The sequence below is a fragment of the Bos grunniens genome, chromosome 22 (genome assembly GCF_055505025.1).
Source record: "Bos grunniens cultivar Pamir isolate PY7600 chromosome 22, Bosgru_T2T1.0, whole genome shotgun sequence".
NCBI classification, from domain to species: Eukaryota; Metazoa; Chordata; class Mammalia; order Artiodactyla; family Bovidae; genus Bos; species Bos grunniens.
This window is the reverse complement of record NC_141186.1, coordinates 5596871-5613723: the sequence shown is the minus strand read 5'-3', so window position 1 is coordinate 5613723 and position 16853 is coordinate 5596871. Positions and strand designations below refer to the sequence as shown.

At 42.2% G+C, this 16853-nt stretch overlaps 1 protein-coding gene across 10 annotated transcripts in view; it reads left to right on the top strand.

Moving 5' to 3' along the window:
* Nucleotides 1-16853, top strand: part of GADL1 (GAD like acidic amino acid decarboxylase 1) — a 194519-nt gene that overhangs the window by 97068 nt on the left and 80598 nt on the right. For all 10 annotated transcript variants that reach the window (XM_086365635.1, XM_086365632.1, XM_086365633.1 and 7 more), the window contains 2 exons: nt 2607-2806; nt 16647-16698. In XM_086365635.1, the coding sequence (XP_086221761.1) occupies nt 2607-2806; nt 16647-16698 (252 nt within the window). The remainder of the gene's footprint in view (nt 1-2606; nt 2807-16646; nt 16699-16853) is intronic.

Below are 16853 nucleotides of genomic sequence, written 5' to 3'. Positions count from 1 at the left end.
CAGCTATGATCAGAGTTGAGAGATTGATGATAGAATTAAGCTAAAGATTAAAGAATACACACTTTTTCTACCTTAATGATCACTTTGGAGCAATCTCCTCTTCTTCTATGTCTACCAATATTACCCATTTGAGCCAGGCTGAAGGCTTATGAGCATTCCTTTGTTATTTTAAAATCAGTTTACTTTTGGATAGTGGATGAGTGGGACTTGGGAGTTCTTGACTATAGTCAGTATACATTTTTTTGCATAGTATTGAATCATACTTTCTGGTGCAAATAATACCCAAATTAGTGTCCACACAGGCGAATATTGTTATTGAAACAGCAAATGTGTGCTTTCGTTTGGAATATGATACCTTGAAATTTTCTTTTTATTCTTTATATACTTGTTGATCAGTCAGATGGGTACATGGAATAAATACATTCTCTCATGGAAAAACATTTTATTTTAAATATAACAATGTGTACAAAAGAAAGCTTATTCTTAGAAGTAAATATTGAAAATAATCATTGAATTATACATCAGTCTCCCACTAAACTGCAAATCCTTACTATTAGAAAACATTGGTATGCACACTGTAAAGTGCAATGCCTGACTCATCATGAGTAAGTTTCTAAATGTTTGTTAAATGCATGAATACATAGTCTCTAAAAACATATAAAATGCATATTCCCTCTTTAGGAGGGATCATTTTTTCTAGGACCTCTGTGACTCTGGGGAGTTTCTCCAGGGCTTCCTGTCAGCGCTGGTGGTTCTGCATTGTTAAAGTCTGGAAGATGTTCCTGTGCCTGTGTTTATTCTGTTCATATGATATGTCAGGATGATGGGGGAGAGGGACAGAACGTGGGGAGCCGTGTCCTCAGCTAACAGCTTAGTGAGGGTCTTGTGCTCGATACCGTGTTAAGCCTGTGGGTGTGGACATGGACAGGAAATGATTCCTGCCGTCGAGAAGCTGCTTGGTTCTCGAGGAGAGAATATAGAGGGCTGCTCACCGAGGAGGGGTGACTCAGAACCAAAGCCAGCAAATGCAGTCAAGGGTGGGAGGAGGAAAGGGGTCTAGCAGGAGGGGCAGGTAAAAAACGCTGGAGGGAAGCAGAACCTGAGATGGAACCCAAAGAGGGAAGCCACATTCGATGTTAGTAAACTTTACAGCTTATAAATATGCTGGGTATATTCTTCCGAATGTGCCAAATATATTAAAGCAGAGACAAGGTCAAGCAAACAGTGTAAATGAAGACATAGGGCATGATCTCGTGGTTGAGGGACACTGAATAGTCTGTTATGCTGGGGAATAGTGATAGCGGTAGTGAAGTCGCTCAGTCGCGTCCCACACTTCGCGACCCCATGGACAGTAGCCAACCAAGCTCCTCCGTCCATGGGATTTTCCAGGCAAGAATACTGGAGTGGGTTGCCATTTCCTTCTCCAGGGGATCTTCCCAACCCAGGGATCGAACCCCGATCTCCCACAGTGTAGGCAGACTCTTTACCGTCTGAGCCACGAGGGGAGGCCATGCTGGGGAAGCAGAGGTTCTAATAGGTGTTCCCTGGGAGTGACGATGCTCCGGGAATTGTGGGGGCTGAGGGGTGGCTTAGGAATCCTGGGGTTTGAGATCCCACATGACTTGAAGGAAACAGGGCTTAAATGCTCATAATTTGAGGTCAAAGTAAAGACTGTAGAATGGAAATAAACAGGGTAAATTGTCACTCAGGGTAAATTGTAAAGAGAAGTAACCAGTCAATAAATATAAATGGAATTATTGAATTTGATTACAGGTAAAACCAGTGTGAGACCAAACCCCAAACCCTGCGGAACTGTAGACGCTATTTGGTCAGCTCTGTTTTTCACTCTTCCGTCGCTCTTTCCTCAGATTTTTTTTTTTTAATCTCTGGGTTAACTGTCGATTCTGGCCTTTTCATTATGGATATGAATTGAAAAAAGGGATTTTAAAGCCTAGGTTTTTTCTTGTTTGTTTAATCTATATTTCTTTGGCTGCACTGGCTCTCAGTTGCGGCACATGGGATCCTCGATCTTACTTGTGACATGGAATTCTTAGTTGCAGTGTGTGGGGTCTAGTTCCCTGACCAGGGATCAGACCCAGGCCCCCTGCGTTGGGAGTCTGGAGTCCTAGCCACTAGACCACCAGCAAAGTCCCCAAGGCCTAGTTTTTTCGCCTGTGAAATTGTATAAAGTATATATGGTATGTTGGGTATTTTTCTAATGTGGAACCTTGAGTGAGTTACAAATAGATTTTTTTTTTTCCCCATCTGGAGTAATTGGCCCATGTTGATGTCATACAGATGATGACATGGTCGTTTAAAGTTTCTTAATACTCACCCATACAAGTGTGAGGATGGACTTAGCATTCTCAACTGTGAGGATTTGGGGTTTTTTTGAAAATACAAGGAGTTGTCTGTGTCTCAAAGTTAATACACACCAAGTGTTCCAGACACAGGTCAGTCACAGAGCCAGACCAAATGCCTTTGGCACGAAGCAGTAGAATATTATACGAGGTTTCATTGGTGGGGTGTGTTTTTTTGAAATCAAATGTATTTGAAAAATGGACAATATTACAAGTTGTCTTTCTGTCTATTTTTTCCCCCAAAAGGACCTTCTCAAGAGATGCTACTCGGCCAACGCGTCTTACCTCTTCCAGCAGGATAAATTTTATGATGTCAGCTATGACACAGGCGACAAATCCATCCAATGCAGCAGGAGACCAGATGCATTCAAGTTCTGGCTGGCCTGGAAGGCCCTGGGCACGCTAGGCCTTGAGGAAAGAGTTAACCGCGCTCTTGCTTTATCTAGGTACTTGCTGTGTGTGTGTGTCTGTGTGTCCGTGGGTTTCTGATAGACTCACTGAAAGTAACGTTTGTAAGATCTGTACATGTTCTCTCATATATGGATCCCTTCTTTCATGTCATAACCATTTTCTCAGCACCCTCTATTGTAGATGTTGGGAACAAAGCAGCTCTCCCCTCTGCTCTGCAGCATCCTAGCCTGGGGAGAGATACATCCAGGCAGCAGAGCAGATAAAATACAGGTGCACCTACGTCTTGGTAAGGGGAGGTATACGATGCTCCAGAAGCACTCAGGTGCATTCCCTAGTATGGTCATGAGGGCTGCTGGCAGAGGTTTCCTGGAGGAAGTGACATGCAGCTAAGACCCAGTGAGGAAAGGAGAGACGACTGATTTCAGGCAGAGGGAGCCCCAGGTCCAATCTCTGGGTGTGGGAGAGATCCCAGTAACTTCAAGGACCCGAAATATGGCCTGTGAGAACGTGGGGCTGACAGAAGGACAGACAGGCAGAGGCGAATGTGGCAGCTCCCTGGTTGCTCGCCTTTTTCTAACATAAGGACAAAGCTTTTGAACCGCTTGCAGTGACACTAGAGAAGGTCTTGAGGTGTGCGTGCTGGGCGCTTGTCACCTGAGAGGGCTCTGCTGCTGAGACCAGTGGGTGGAGGGCAGGCCACGGCCAAGTGTGGCTCTAGTTGTGATTTGCTGAACCTGAGCTCTATAGGGTTAACCTCGATAGTGTTTTAAAAATCGAGCATTCAAATATTCCAAACAGTTTTAAAGAGGGAAACTGTAAACAGTCTAGATTCCTGGCTTCTTTGAGAAGATGAGCGCGCTCTCAGTCCCACATGGTGACAAGGCACGGAACACAGTGGTGCCCCCCACACCCCCTAGGTTTTGTCAAGCCTGTTTCATTGTGGTTCAGAGAGGCCAAGAGCCAGGGAAAGCGAGGGCCACCCTTGACAAGCTTCATGACCGGGGCAAGCTGCTGAAACTGTCTGTACTGTTCCATCCCAGGGTCCTGAAGATAGCAACGCCGAACTCAGATAACTGTTAGGAGGATTCAGTGAACTGGTATTTGTAAAACACCCAGGACAGTGCCTGGCAAATGCCACATGCTGTGTTTTAATTATTTTTTTAAAATTATTGTCTTACCTGCTTGGTCACCAGAAGCATCAGCGTTTGTGATCTCTGATTTGGAAAACCTCTCCTTCTTCATTCCCTGTTCATATTTCACTGGAGAAAGCCTGCAGGGTCTCCCTGAGATTTAATCAGCCTCCTCCTCCTTGCAGGTGCTCTGCATGCCGCTCTGTGTGACAAGGGTTCTCTGAGTACGAGTGAGGACTGTCTGAAAACCCAGGATCTTTTTTTTTCAATTGGAATATAATTGCTTTACAAGGTTATGTTACTTTCTTCTGCACAGTGAGGTGAATCAGCCATTCAGTTCAGTTCAGTCACTCAGTCATGTTCGACTCTTTGCAACCCCATGAATCGCAGCACACCAGGCCTCCCTGTCCATCACCAACTCCCGGAGTTCACTTAGACTCATGTCCATCAAGTCCGTGATGCCATCCAGCCATCTCATCCTCTGTCGCCCCCTTCTCCTCCTGCCCCCCCACTCCCTCCCAGCATCAGAGTCTTTTCCAATGAGTCAACTCTTCACATGAGGTGGCCAAAGTACTGGAGTTTCAGCTTTAGCATCAGTCCTTCCAAAGAACACCCAGGACTGATCTCCTTTAGAATGGATTGGTTGGATTTCCTTGCAGTCCAAGGGACTCTCAAGAGTCTTCTCCAACACCACAGTTCAAAAGCATCAATTCTTCGGCGCTCAGCTTTCTTTACAGTCCAACTCTCACATCCATACATGACCACTGGAAACACCATAGCCTTGACTAGACGGACCTTTGTTGGCAAAGTAATGTCTCTGCTTTTGAATATGCTATCTAGGTTGGTCATAACTTTCCTTCCAAGGAGTAAGCGTCTTTTATTTTCATGGCTGCAGTCACCATCTGCAGGGATTTTGGAGCCATATGTATACCTATATCCCAGCCCTCGTGGACCTCCCTCTGCTCTCCCCATCCCCTGCCTGTAGATCATCACAGCACCAAGCTGAGCTCCCTGTGCTAGACAGCAGCTTCCCACTAGCTAGCTATTTTACGTATGGTAGTGTATATACCGGAGAAGGTGATGGCACCCCACTCCAGTACTCTTGCCTGGAAAATCCCATGGACGGAGGAGCCTGATGGGCTGCAGTCCATGGGGTCACTAAGAGTTGGACATGACTTAGTGACTTCACTTTCACTTTCATGCATTGGAGAAGGAAATGGCACCCCACTCCAGTGTTCTTGCCTGGAGAATCCCAGGGGACGGTGGAGCCTGCCGGGCTGCCGTCTATGGGGTCGCGCAGAGTCAGACATGACTGAAGCACCTTAGCAGCAGCAGCAGCAGCAGTGTATATACATCAGTGCTGCTTCCAGATTCATCCCGCCCCGCCTCCTTCCCCACTGAGTCTGCATGTGTCCATTCTGTGTCTGCATCTGTATTCCTGCCTTGGAAATAGTGAGGACCCAGGATCTTAAACCGACAGTTCTTTATTCTGAGAGGTCTGCAAGTTGGCGGGAGTGGCTTCATCTCATTCTCCGGTGGCTGTGGGGGTGGGGGGAGGCCTGGGTCTGCTGCTGGCACGTCTTGTAACTTCCTTGAGCCAGAGCCTCTTCTTGTGATGGTGGTGACAGAAGCCCAAGAGGGCAAGCCTGCTTTAAACTCCTGATAGCACGCATCATGCCCAATAGCATTCCAGTGGCCCGAGCAGATCAGATGGCCAAGGTCAGTATCAAGAGGTAGGAAGAACTGCAAGGTTACAGGCCGAAGGGTTTGGAAATAAAGACAGGAAAAGAGATGGCTTGGCACTTTCAGAAGCCTGTTAGAAGTCAGCATTTCTGGTGATTTGGGTTTAAAAAGTAGTTTGAAAAATCTATAAATATTTCATAAATTAGGACTCTCTTGGTGGTGAGCAACAGAAACCGTCAAAGTATTATAAACAAAGTTAATTTATTTGCTCATGTAACTTATAAGTCAGTGTAGTGATGACCATGGAATGGCTTGTTCTAAGTGCTTAAGCAAGTTCACCAGGCCTTAATTTCCATCCATCAGTCATATCTGCTCTCCTTCATGTTGGGTTTACTCCCCTGTAGGAAGGTAGTTCCCAAGGGGGTCAGATCTGTAGACTCCCAGGTTCAACTTCAAGGTCAAAAGGAGAGAGTGCTCCTTTCTCAACAATCCCTAGAAGGTTTTAATTCTTTCTGACAGATGTCATCTTCAGAAGTTGGAAGATAACTCAGATCAGATCAGTCGCTCAGTCGTGTCCGACTCTTTGCGACCCCATGAATCGCAGCACACCAGGCCTCCCTGTCCATCACCAACTCCCGGAGTTCACTCAGACTCATGTCCATCAAGTCCGTGATGCCATCCAGCCATCTCATCCTCTGTCGTCCCCTTCTCCTCTTGCCCCCAATCCCTCCCAGCATCCGAGTCTTTTCCAATGAGTCAACTCTTCGCATGAGGTGGCCAAAGTACTGGAGTTTCAGCTTTAGCATCAGTCCTTCCAAAGAAATCCCAGGGCTGATCTCCTTTAGAATGGACTAGTTGGATCTCCTTGCAGTCCAAGGGACTCTCAAGAGTCTTCTCCAACACCACAGTTCAAAAGCATCAATTCTTCGGCACTCAGCCTCTTCACAGTCCAACTCTCACATCCATACATGACCACAGGAAAAACCATAACCTTGACTAGACGGACCTTTGTTGGCAAAGTAATGTCTCTGCTTTTGAATATGCTATCTAGGTTGGTCATAACTTTCCTTCCAAGGAGTAAGCGTCTTTTAATTTCATGGCTGCAGTCACCATCTGCAGTGATTTTGGAGCCCAGAAAAATAAAGTCTGACACTGTTTCCACTGTTTCCCCATCTATTTCCCATGAAGTGATGGGACCGGATGCCATGATCTTCATTTTCTGAATGTTGAGCTTTAAGCCAACTTTTTCACTCTCCACTTTCACTTTCATCAAGAGGCTTTTGAGTTCCTCTTCACTTTCTGCCATAAGGGTGGTGTCATCTGCATATCTGAGGTTATTGATATTTCTCCCGGCAATCTTGATTCCAGCTTGTGTTTCTTCCAGTCCAGCGTTTCTCATGATGTACCCTGCATATAAGTTAAATAAGCAGGGTGACAATATACAGCCTTGACATACTCCTTTTCCTATTTGGAACCAGTCTGTTGTTCCATGTCCAGGTCTAACTGTTGCTTCCTGACCTGCATACAGGTTTCTCAGGAGGCAGGTCAGGTGGTCTGGTATTCCCATCTCTTTCAGAATTTTCCACAGTTTATTGTGATCCACACACTCAAAGGCTTTGGCATAGTCAATAAAGCAGAAATAGATGTTTTTCTGGAACTCTCTTGCTTTTTCCATGATCCAGCGGATGTTGGCAATTTGATCTCTGGTTCCTCTGCCTTTTCTAAAACCAGCTTGAACATGAGGAAGTTCACGGTTCACATATTGCTGAAGCCTGGCTTGGAAAATTTTGAGCATTACTTTACTAGCATATGAGATGAGTGCAATTGTGCGGTAGTTTGAGCATTCTTTGGCATTGCCTTTCTTTGGGATTGGAATGAAAACTGCCCTTTTCCAGTGCTGTGGCCACTGCTGAGTTTTCCAAATTTGCTGACATATTGAGTGCAGCACTTTCACAGCATCATCTTTCAGGATTTGAAATAGCTCAACTGGAATTCTATCACCTCCACTAGCTTTGTTCGTAGTGATGCTTTCTAAGGCCCACTTGACTTCACATTCCAGGATGTCTGGCTCTAGGTCAGTGATCACACCATCATGATTATCTGGGTCGTGAAGATCTTTTTTGTACAATTCTTCTGTGTATTCTTGCCATCTCTTCTTAATATCTTCTGCTTCTGTTAGGTCCATATCATTTCTGTCCTTTTTCGAGCTATCTTTGCATGAAATGTTCCTTTGGTATCTCTGATTTTCCTGAAGAGATCTCTAGTCTTTCCCATTCTGTTGTTTTCCTGTATTTCTTTGCATTGTTCTCTGAAGAAGGCTTTCTTATCTCTTCTTGCTATTCTTTGGAACTCTGCATTCAGATGCTTATATCTTTCCTTTTCTCCTTTGCTTTTTGCTTCTCTTCTTTTCACAGCTATTTGTAAGGCCTCCCCAGACAGCCATTTTGCTTTTTTGCATTTCTTTTCCATGGGGATGGTCTTGATCCCTGTCTCCTGTACAATGTCACGAACCTTATTCCATAGCTCATCAGGCACTCTATCAGATCTAGGCCCTTAAATCTATTTCTCACTTCCACTGTATAATGAGGTTGGTCCTAGAAGATAACTACCCAGTGGTGAAAACATGAAACTGTCAACCGTAAATATTCAAAGTTGCCCACTGAACTAAAAGGTTCAGAAAGTTCTATTGCCCTGTTTGTGTTTTTCTCATACTATATAAGTATGGTGGCGTCTGCATTATTTTATCTAAGCCGCTAAGTAATTCAATGGCAGGTGCCTTGAAACAAAGCTAGATATAAATATTTGATGATCACATTTATTACAGAGTTAACATTCATCTCAGGGTGGAATTTAATTTATAGTCTAAGGATACCTCCTAATTTTTGCAGAGAAATATCACAGGAGAATAAATGTTAACATTTCAATTCAATTCAACAACACTTATTGTTTGTAAATGTTTGTCATGCTGAATTGAATTAAATTAACATTTCAGTGAGCATCACTGCAGGCTCTGTGACCTATATTTAAATATTTGAAAAATGGTCCCTTTTCTGTCGTGCTGTTAGTCACAGTGGTTCTCTTGCCTTAACCTCCCACATTTTTGTTATCCAGCAAGTCCTTTCCTGGAGTGGGCAAAAGCCATCCATGTCCCCCATCCCCCGTGCCAAGGCAGAGTCCTCTTAGGCATATTACTTGAAACAAATGTGAAATTATCAACTTGGAGAAAACGTCTCTGGGAATAACAATTATTTTAAGTTAGCAACATCAGTGCTTTATTTTCATGATTTATTTTTTTTTTTCAAATGAAGTGTGGTCTGCTCTTCAGGATAGAGGAAAACGTTTTCTGAATTCTGAAGTTTACTCTACTTGCTTGTGCCCATGTGCAGTTGGGTACTAGTAAACTGGATCTCAGGAGGAAGAAAAGCCACAATTTGTAATGTCAGCCAATTTCCATGGTATAAGTACTCCCACTGTGGAAAATTTCAAGCTGCCAACAGCCACGGCTTGTAAATGCTCTTATATTTAACAGTTGGATCTCACTAACCAGTACAAACCAGCTCTAGAGCACCATTGATTATATGAGCCAATATAATCCGTTCAAACCACTGGCTGGTAGGAGTTAAAACACCACTTCTCATCCCGCCTACTGACCTTCAGCCACTTGTTTTAGAGTTTACCTAATAAAAATTCTCATGCATGGTCAGAAGTCTGTATTTGGCTAATTGCTAGGTCACAGCAGCATCATTTTGTTTCCAAGAAGTGTGACTTTCTTCAGTAGATAACTTTAGCCAAGGAAAGTAGCAGATGACAGTTCTGTTGCTGTTTGGGATGTACATCTGTCATCAGTAGCTGAGGTAGATAAGGTATCCGTTCCCACAGGCCTGCTAAGTCAGGGCTCTCAAACACGGGGAAGGCTGTGCAAGTCTTTGCCCCTGACCCACTGCAGTGAGGGTCACACTGACTCCATGGACGCAATGCTTCCATGCCCCTGAACCAGAATGGAGCTTAGTTTGAAAATTGTATACTGGGGGCTTCCCTGGTGGTCCACCGGCCAGAACCCCGAGCTCCTAATGATGTGGTTGTTGTTGTTTTTCAGTCACTAAGTTGTCTCCGACTCTTTGCAACCCCATGGACTGTAGCCCGCCACGTCCCTCTGTCCATGAGATTTCCCAGGCAAGAATACTGAAGTGGGTTGCCATTTCCTACTTCTTGGGACCTTCCCGACCCAGGGATCAAACCTTTGTCTCCTGCGTCTCCTGCATTGGCAGGCAGGTTCTTTACCACTAGCACCACCTTGGAAGCCCCCCAGTTCAGGGGACCCAGGTTCAATCCCTGGTCTGAGAACTAGATCCCACGTACCACAACTAAGAGTTTGCACACCGAGACACACTGTCCCACCCGCCACTATAAAGATGAAAGACCCCGTGTGCTGCAACTAAGATCTAGCATGGCCTAAATAAATAAATAAAAATAAGTAAATATTTTTAAAATTTGTATATTGACCTTAAGATGTAAGGACCAGGTTTTGATGGACCAGTGGACAGCATCACCCTGGCCAGATGCTCCCTCTTCCCTCGGGGAAGCAAGAGCAGACCCTCTCAAGAGGACAGCAATTCCTGTTTTATGAGTTGTCAAATCCAGAAAGAAGGAGCTACTTAGTTCCTAGAAGATCTCCAAGGCATTCCCTAATTTCCATTTGACCCTTGTCGTTTCACTGAATGAGAGAACATTGCTTTCAAGAAATATTAATGACTAAAACCTTGCCTTTTTCTTCGGTTGTTTGAAAACCAGTGACATTGTGAACCTAAAGCAGCATGTGATTATTAAGCATAATTGAAACTGAGAAGGCTGGGGTTTAAAATCACCATTTCTTGCAGAAGGCAGGCAATTGTGATCTCTGATATCTGCTTAGGAAAGTTGAAAATGTGTTACAATCCTCAGGGCTTCTGGTTGCTGAGGGCACCTTGTAGGCTGTTGTTACGACACTCTAGTTAAATGGATATTCACTGAGGGGCAATTTTTAAAGCAAATCCAGAAAAGTCATGTGCGTAAGTCTTTTCAACAACAACAAACAACTCAGGAACTCCCATTCTGCTGCTTTGCTAGGTCTCCCGTGTATCATTTATCTGCTCCCATGACACACAATCTCTGTAATCTCTCAGATGGAATTCATTTCATTGACTTGCATGAATACTAAGAGATTTATTGATACCAGTATGGAAAAGGTAAGCGGTTATACAATGGCACCTTTGTGCTAGTGTATTTCTCTAGGTGAGAAGAGGGAGAGAGTGCAGAAGACTCTAGAAGGGCCAACGTTTGCAATTTTTCTTATATTTGTACTTTTTAAAAACATCACAGTGCAGTGGAATGGAACATGCAGATGTCTGTGATGAGTCACACAGGCCATGCAATGTGTTCTCATGTATGCAGAGCATGCACAAACCAGATGGAAAAAAATCTCAGAAAGTCAGGGAGGCTCCATTGCCTCAGAAGAAATTTCCCATGAGGAGTTGAGACCAGAAGAAGCACTTGGTCCAGAGTGCTCCAGGGAGACTCCAGGAGGCTGGTGAATTGAGAAAGGGACTGGAAAAGCTATCTCCGGAAAGGAATGCATGCCCTTCCAAAAGGGCAAGTGAAACACACAAGTATTAGATGGACACGTGGAAGTATTAGATGGACACAGGAAATGTTTCAGAGCAAGCTTTCATTTTTGTACACTTCAAAACTAAGCCAGAATCGTAATGGAATGAGTTTTTTTACCCAGTAGGATTGGTGAAAACTCTTACTAATGTATAGTATTTCTCCCTTTTGCTAAGCTTAGTGGAAAGGACAGTGAATTTTATGAAGTCATTGTTGCTTTCTGAACAATACCTGGATGCCTTTTGGTAGTAGTGGTTTGTGGTTCCCGAGTTTTATCCAAAACCTCAATGTACATCTTTTCTTTTTTTATGGCTTGCATCAGATAAGAATAGAGTTTTTTTTTCTCATATTTTATCTTTAGACTGTTTTTATATACTGAAAAGTTGTGAGGAATAAGTCACCTATGAACATAGGCAGAATTTATTTCCTCCCCAAAATTCAATGTATTTAAGCATTTATTTAATAAGAGGGTACATACCCTGTAGAAGAGGCGCTAGTTTAGAAACTAGCATTTTTGAGCCTACACTATGTGGGGTCATAGGCTTTCAGAAGATCTTAATAGATGTTGTTCCAAAAAATGTCTCCATAGTCAAGTATGTTTGAGAAAGGCTAACCAATACATTAGTCCTCTCTTGGAGGTTCAAAGTGTTTGTTAGCACATTGAAGTCTCTGAAAGGCTTGTAATACAGGTACAATTTTAACTTCACTTTAGCCAGTAGGCAGACATTGCTGACTGTTCATCCAAATACCATCCTTCCTTCTTCCCTGTCAACAGAGCCTCCATTTTGTACAGATAGCAGTATTCCAACTGGGAACGTTGGTCCGAGTCTATCCTCCTTGCCAATCATCACTTCAGGGATGGATGTATGACTCAGATTCAGTCAGTAAGATGCAGGACGAATTCTGTGAATGCTTCTGGGGAAAATATTCTTACCTAAACAGAGTGAAGCTAAGAGAAAATACTTTCTAACCTCTTCCCCTCCTTCCTGGGACACGGTCATATGTGGATGTGATGGGCGGAGCTGTGGCTGCCGTCTTGTAACAGGAGAGAGAAACAGGAGAGAATTCATTAACACTGCAAACATGGCAGGCTGAAACAATTGAAAAAGCCTGGTTCTTGGTGACATTACTGAACCTTCCAAACAGTTCAATAGATGTTCTTATGAATTAAGCCAAGTATACACCTAGTTTCAGACAAAAATGATCTAACTGATAAGCCTCAGTTCAGTTCAGTTCAGTTCAGTCGCTCAGTTGTGTCCGACTCTTTGTGACCCCATGAATCTCAGCACGCCAGGCCTCCCTGTCCATCACCAACTCCCGGAGTTCACTCAGACTCACGTCCATTGAGATTGATAGGCCTAACATTGCTCAAATTTATTTTCATGGATAAGTGGGAAACCCATTAGCACAGTATATCATGGAAAAATAGTTTGGGAACTCTGGTGTAAACCTTTTATTATGGTCATCATTCTTTATGCAGATCTCCTCTACCCTCAGTTCATTTGGACTGTTAAACCAGGTTTTATAGATTCTGAGAGTAACTGAATGGGGACATTGACCTTGACGCAAAACCCAGAGCCTCATGGTTAGCGCAGAACAGAGTTTTAACGGAAATGATTCAGATGTGCTCTAGCATGCCTTTTTCCCGGGAGCAGTCTTCACCAGTTTGACAGATATTTTAAATCAGGACTATAGGCAGCGTGTCATGCAGTCATAATCTACTGCGAAGAGTTTTACCAACCTAGTTCCTTCTCCATTTCATGCATGAGGAAGCTGAGGCAAGCTCAGGGAGGTTGAGGAGTTTGCCTAGAGTCACAGAGTCAATCAGTTACACATCTAGAATCTTCTAGAGTCATTCCCCAGATTCTGTAGTCTGGGGGGTTTTCAGGGTTAGTGCAGGCCCCCTCAGGATGGAATCCTGGCATTGAGTTTGCAGGTTGCCTTTACGCTTGTGCCTGAGAAGGGAAGGAAAAAATAGGATTCACAAAGCCGGTCCTCGTATAGATAAAGATTGTATGTGTGTTTTATTTTGCTTTGTAATTTATATTTTTTCTCTTATTAGTCTCCTTTTCAAAAATTGTAAGTAACCACACCTATGAAACTTTGCAGAGTGTGAATAGTCCTTTTCTCCCCATAGCATCCGGTTTTTCCCTTCCTCGGATACATCAAGGATTTATGATTGGTCATCCATGCCTTATTCCATGCTCATGTATACATGTGGAGAGGGAGCACTTATGCTTTCTTTTTTAGAGCTTCTTAAAAAGTGGAATCACATTATCTATATCTCTCAGTCCCCTGCTTTCATGTATAATGCATCATGAGCATCTCTGTGGTTTAATTGAAGTGGATATAATCCATCCTCTTTAATAGCTGCATCATAGAACATGTGTTGCTATAAAACATTTTATTTTACCTTTGTCAATTTCTGGATATTAATTTTGTTTCTAATTATTCTGTATGGAATACAGATACACATACACAGGTAATGTAGATGCAGTAACATATGTGTATGCATCTACGATCTATCTGTCTCTATTTCTGTCTCTATCTATATTTCTATCTCTGTTTGTCTATATACCTACCTACCTATCCATCTATCCACCCAACAATCCACCCATCTCCCTACCTATCTACCTGTTTACCTAACCATCAATTCATCCATCCATCCATCCATCCATCCATTCAACAGTCTATCTACTTACCTACCTACCTATCCATCCATCCATCCATCCAACAATCCATCTACCTACCAACCTATTATCCATCCATCCATGCAATAAGCCATCTATCTACCTACCTTAGTGTTGATGAGATTTTCCTGGTAGACCATCATCTCATAAGTGGTTTGCTGTATCAGAATATATGAGTATTATTAATTTTGAAAGGTTTGTAGCAGCTCTCTGGCACATTCACTAGCACCGAATGTTGTCGCTATTTAAATTTGTTTCCAGTGTCCTGTGGGCAATATGGTTTAGTATTGTTATTTCAATTTGCACTTCTCTGATTACTAATGATCTTAAGCATTTTTCTGATGTTTATTGACCATCAGAATTGCTTTTATTGAAAGTTAGGCAGTGTGCTAAGGGTGTAAAAAGTTTACAACTATGTAACATCTCCTGAAAAATTATTCAGGGAAAGGAGTATGTGGAAAGAACATCAGATACTTTGTGAGTCTGTGTGTGTGTGATATCACAAAATTATTGCTCAATATAAAATACTCATTTTTATCCATTTAATACTGATAGGATTTTTATAAGATTTTTTATAATTTAAAATTAAATTTAATCTATACTTTTTTATAAATTAAAGATTATTTTTATAATCTTTATGTTAAACACCAATGTTTAACCTTATGCAAAAAAACTAAAAAAAATGTTTTGGAAAAAAGAACTGCATCCCATTAACTGATATATTCAATACCCACATTCTGGGATGTCCTTTAGTAAATAAACATAATAATAATAATCCTCCATTTTCACAGTTTATATTCTATATAATTTTTATATATGATTTTATTTATTTATTTATGTATTTTATTTTTTAACTTTACAATATTGTATTGGTTTTGCCATATATCAAAATGAATCCACCACAGGTATACATGTGCTCCCCATCCTGAACCCTCCTCCTCCCCATACCATCCCTCTGGGTCATCCCAGTGCACCAACCCCAAGCATCCAGTATCGTGCATCGAACCTGGACTGGCAACTCGTTTCATATATGATATTATACATGTTTCAATGCCATTCTCCCAGATCATCCCACCCTCTCCCTCTCCCACAGAGTCCAAAAGACTGTTCTATACATCAATGTCTCTTTTGCTGTGCTATTATACAGGGCTATTGTTACCATCTTTCTAAATTCCATATATATGCGTTAGTATACTATATTGGTGTTTTTCTTTCTGGCTTACTTCACTCTGTATAATAGGCTCCAGTTTCATCCACCTCATTAGAACTGATTCAAATGTATTCTTTATAATGGCTGAGTAATACTTATTTAACTTTTTTACAACATCCATTTGCGATTGGAAAATCAGCATAGTTTATTCCAGTTTTACAGGTAAGGGAATCGAGGTCCAAAGGGAAGCATTTCTTTGTTGTCTTTAAATGTTAATTGAATGTATGTAATTCAGTTACATGATCACGTTCCATGTCATGATATTGCAGTTCCATGTCATGGTATCGTAATTCCATATGATATGGACAGGATTTTCAAAACTACTCCTCCCTCTATCCCTTCTTTCCATCCTTCCTTCCTTTTTGGCTATTATATATAAAAAATTCCTTGGCAAGTACATTTTTGTCATCACCTCTGATTGTTTCCTTACATTTGACCTCCAAATTTGAAATTCTGTGTCAAATGTTCTGAACTTTTCAAAGCTCATGATCAAATCACTAGCTTTCAAGACTAGTTGTTCAAAAGATTTATCTTTTCATACAGACAATAACAAAGCCCAGGAGGGCAGAGTCAATGTTAATTTACTCTACATTTTCAATGTCATTTTAGTCTTTTCTTCATAATATTGCATACTTCATGTAGCTGCAGCCTTTGCTTATGGCATGATAATTCTCTTTTCCTTGATATTTGTGATAATTTCATAGGCATTCTATTAATGTCTACAATGCACTTACTTTTAGCATGATATCAGTGATCAGTCTTTGCTCCCTGTGGCCTGGCCTTGGGAAAGAGGGTGTTACACTTCCTTGATTGAAAAAAGAACACACAAGCAAAACTACACACTGAAAACCCTTTCCACTATGCCAGCTAGAGAATTTAAGTACCTATGCTAAATCCCCATCTAGAATATGAATGTGAAATCCCACATGGTCAGAGATATGTATCCAGTCTACTCTGAGTGGCTTTCACACAAAGTCTGATGCTAACAGGTGAGATAGACATCATCTCATGAAAAAGATGTACCTTTTTCCTCAGGCCCAGTGGATTACAATAAGCTATCTACATTTAGATAGATGTATCTGTCTAAATCAGAGAAGGCAATGGCACCCCACTCCAGTACTCTTGCCTGGAAAATCCCATGGATGGAGGAGCCTGGTGGGCTACAGTCCATGGGGTCGCTGAGAGTCGGACACGACTGAGCGACTTCACTTTCACTTTTCACTCTTATGCATTGGAGAAGGAAATGGCAACCCACTCCAGTGTTCTTGCCTTGAGAATCCCAGGGACAGGGGAGCCTGGTGGGCTGCCGTCTATGGGGTCACACAGAGTCGGACACGACTGAAGCGACTTCGCAGCAGCAGCAGCATCTGTCTAAATCCAATCCTGTATCTGTGTATGGACCCTTACTTATTTCCAAGCCTTGTCTCTACATTGGAAATTATACAATAGTTTCATTGTATGTCAGTCAGCTTCAGGGAATGTTTAGATTGCAATTTATAAATATTATTGTGACTTTTTTTAGGTACCTAGTAGAAGAAATCAAGAAAAGAGAAGGATTCAAGTTACTGATGGAAGTAAGTGATTACAGAATTGTACTTGTGATTTTGTCAGTCACCAGTGATGAAGGTGGTAATTTTCTAATCTGTTATATTTCATTGGTTTTTGTGTTGCAGATTTAAAAGCAAGTCATTAGCTTAATTCATAGAGTCCATTATGTTAATTTATTCTA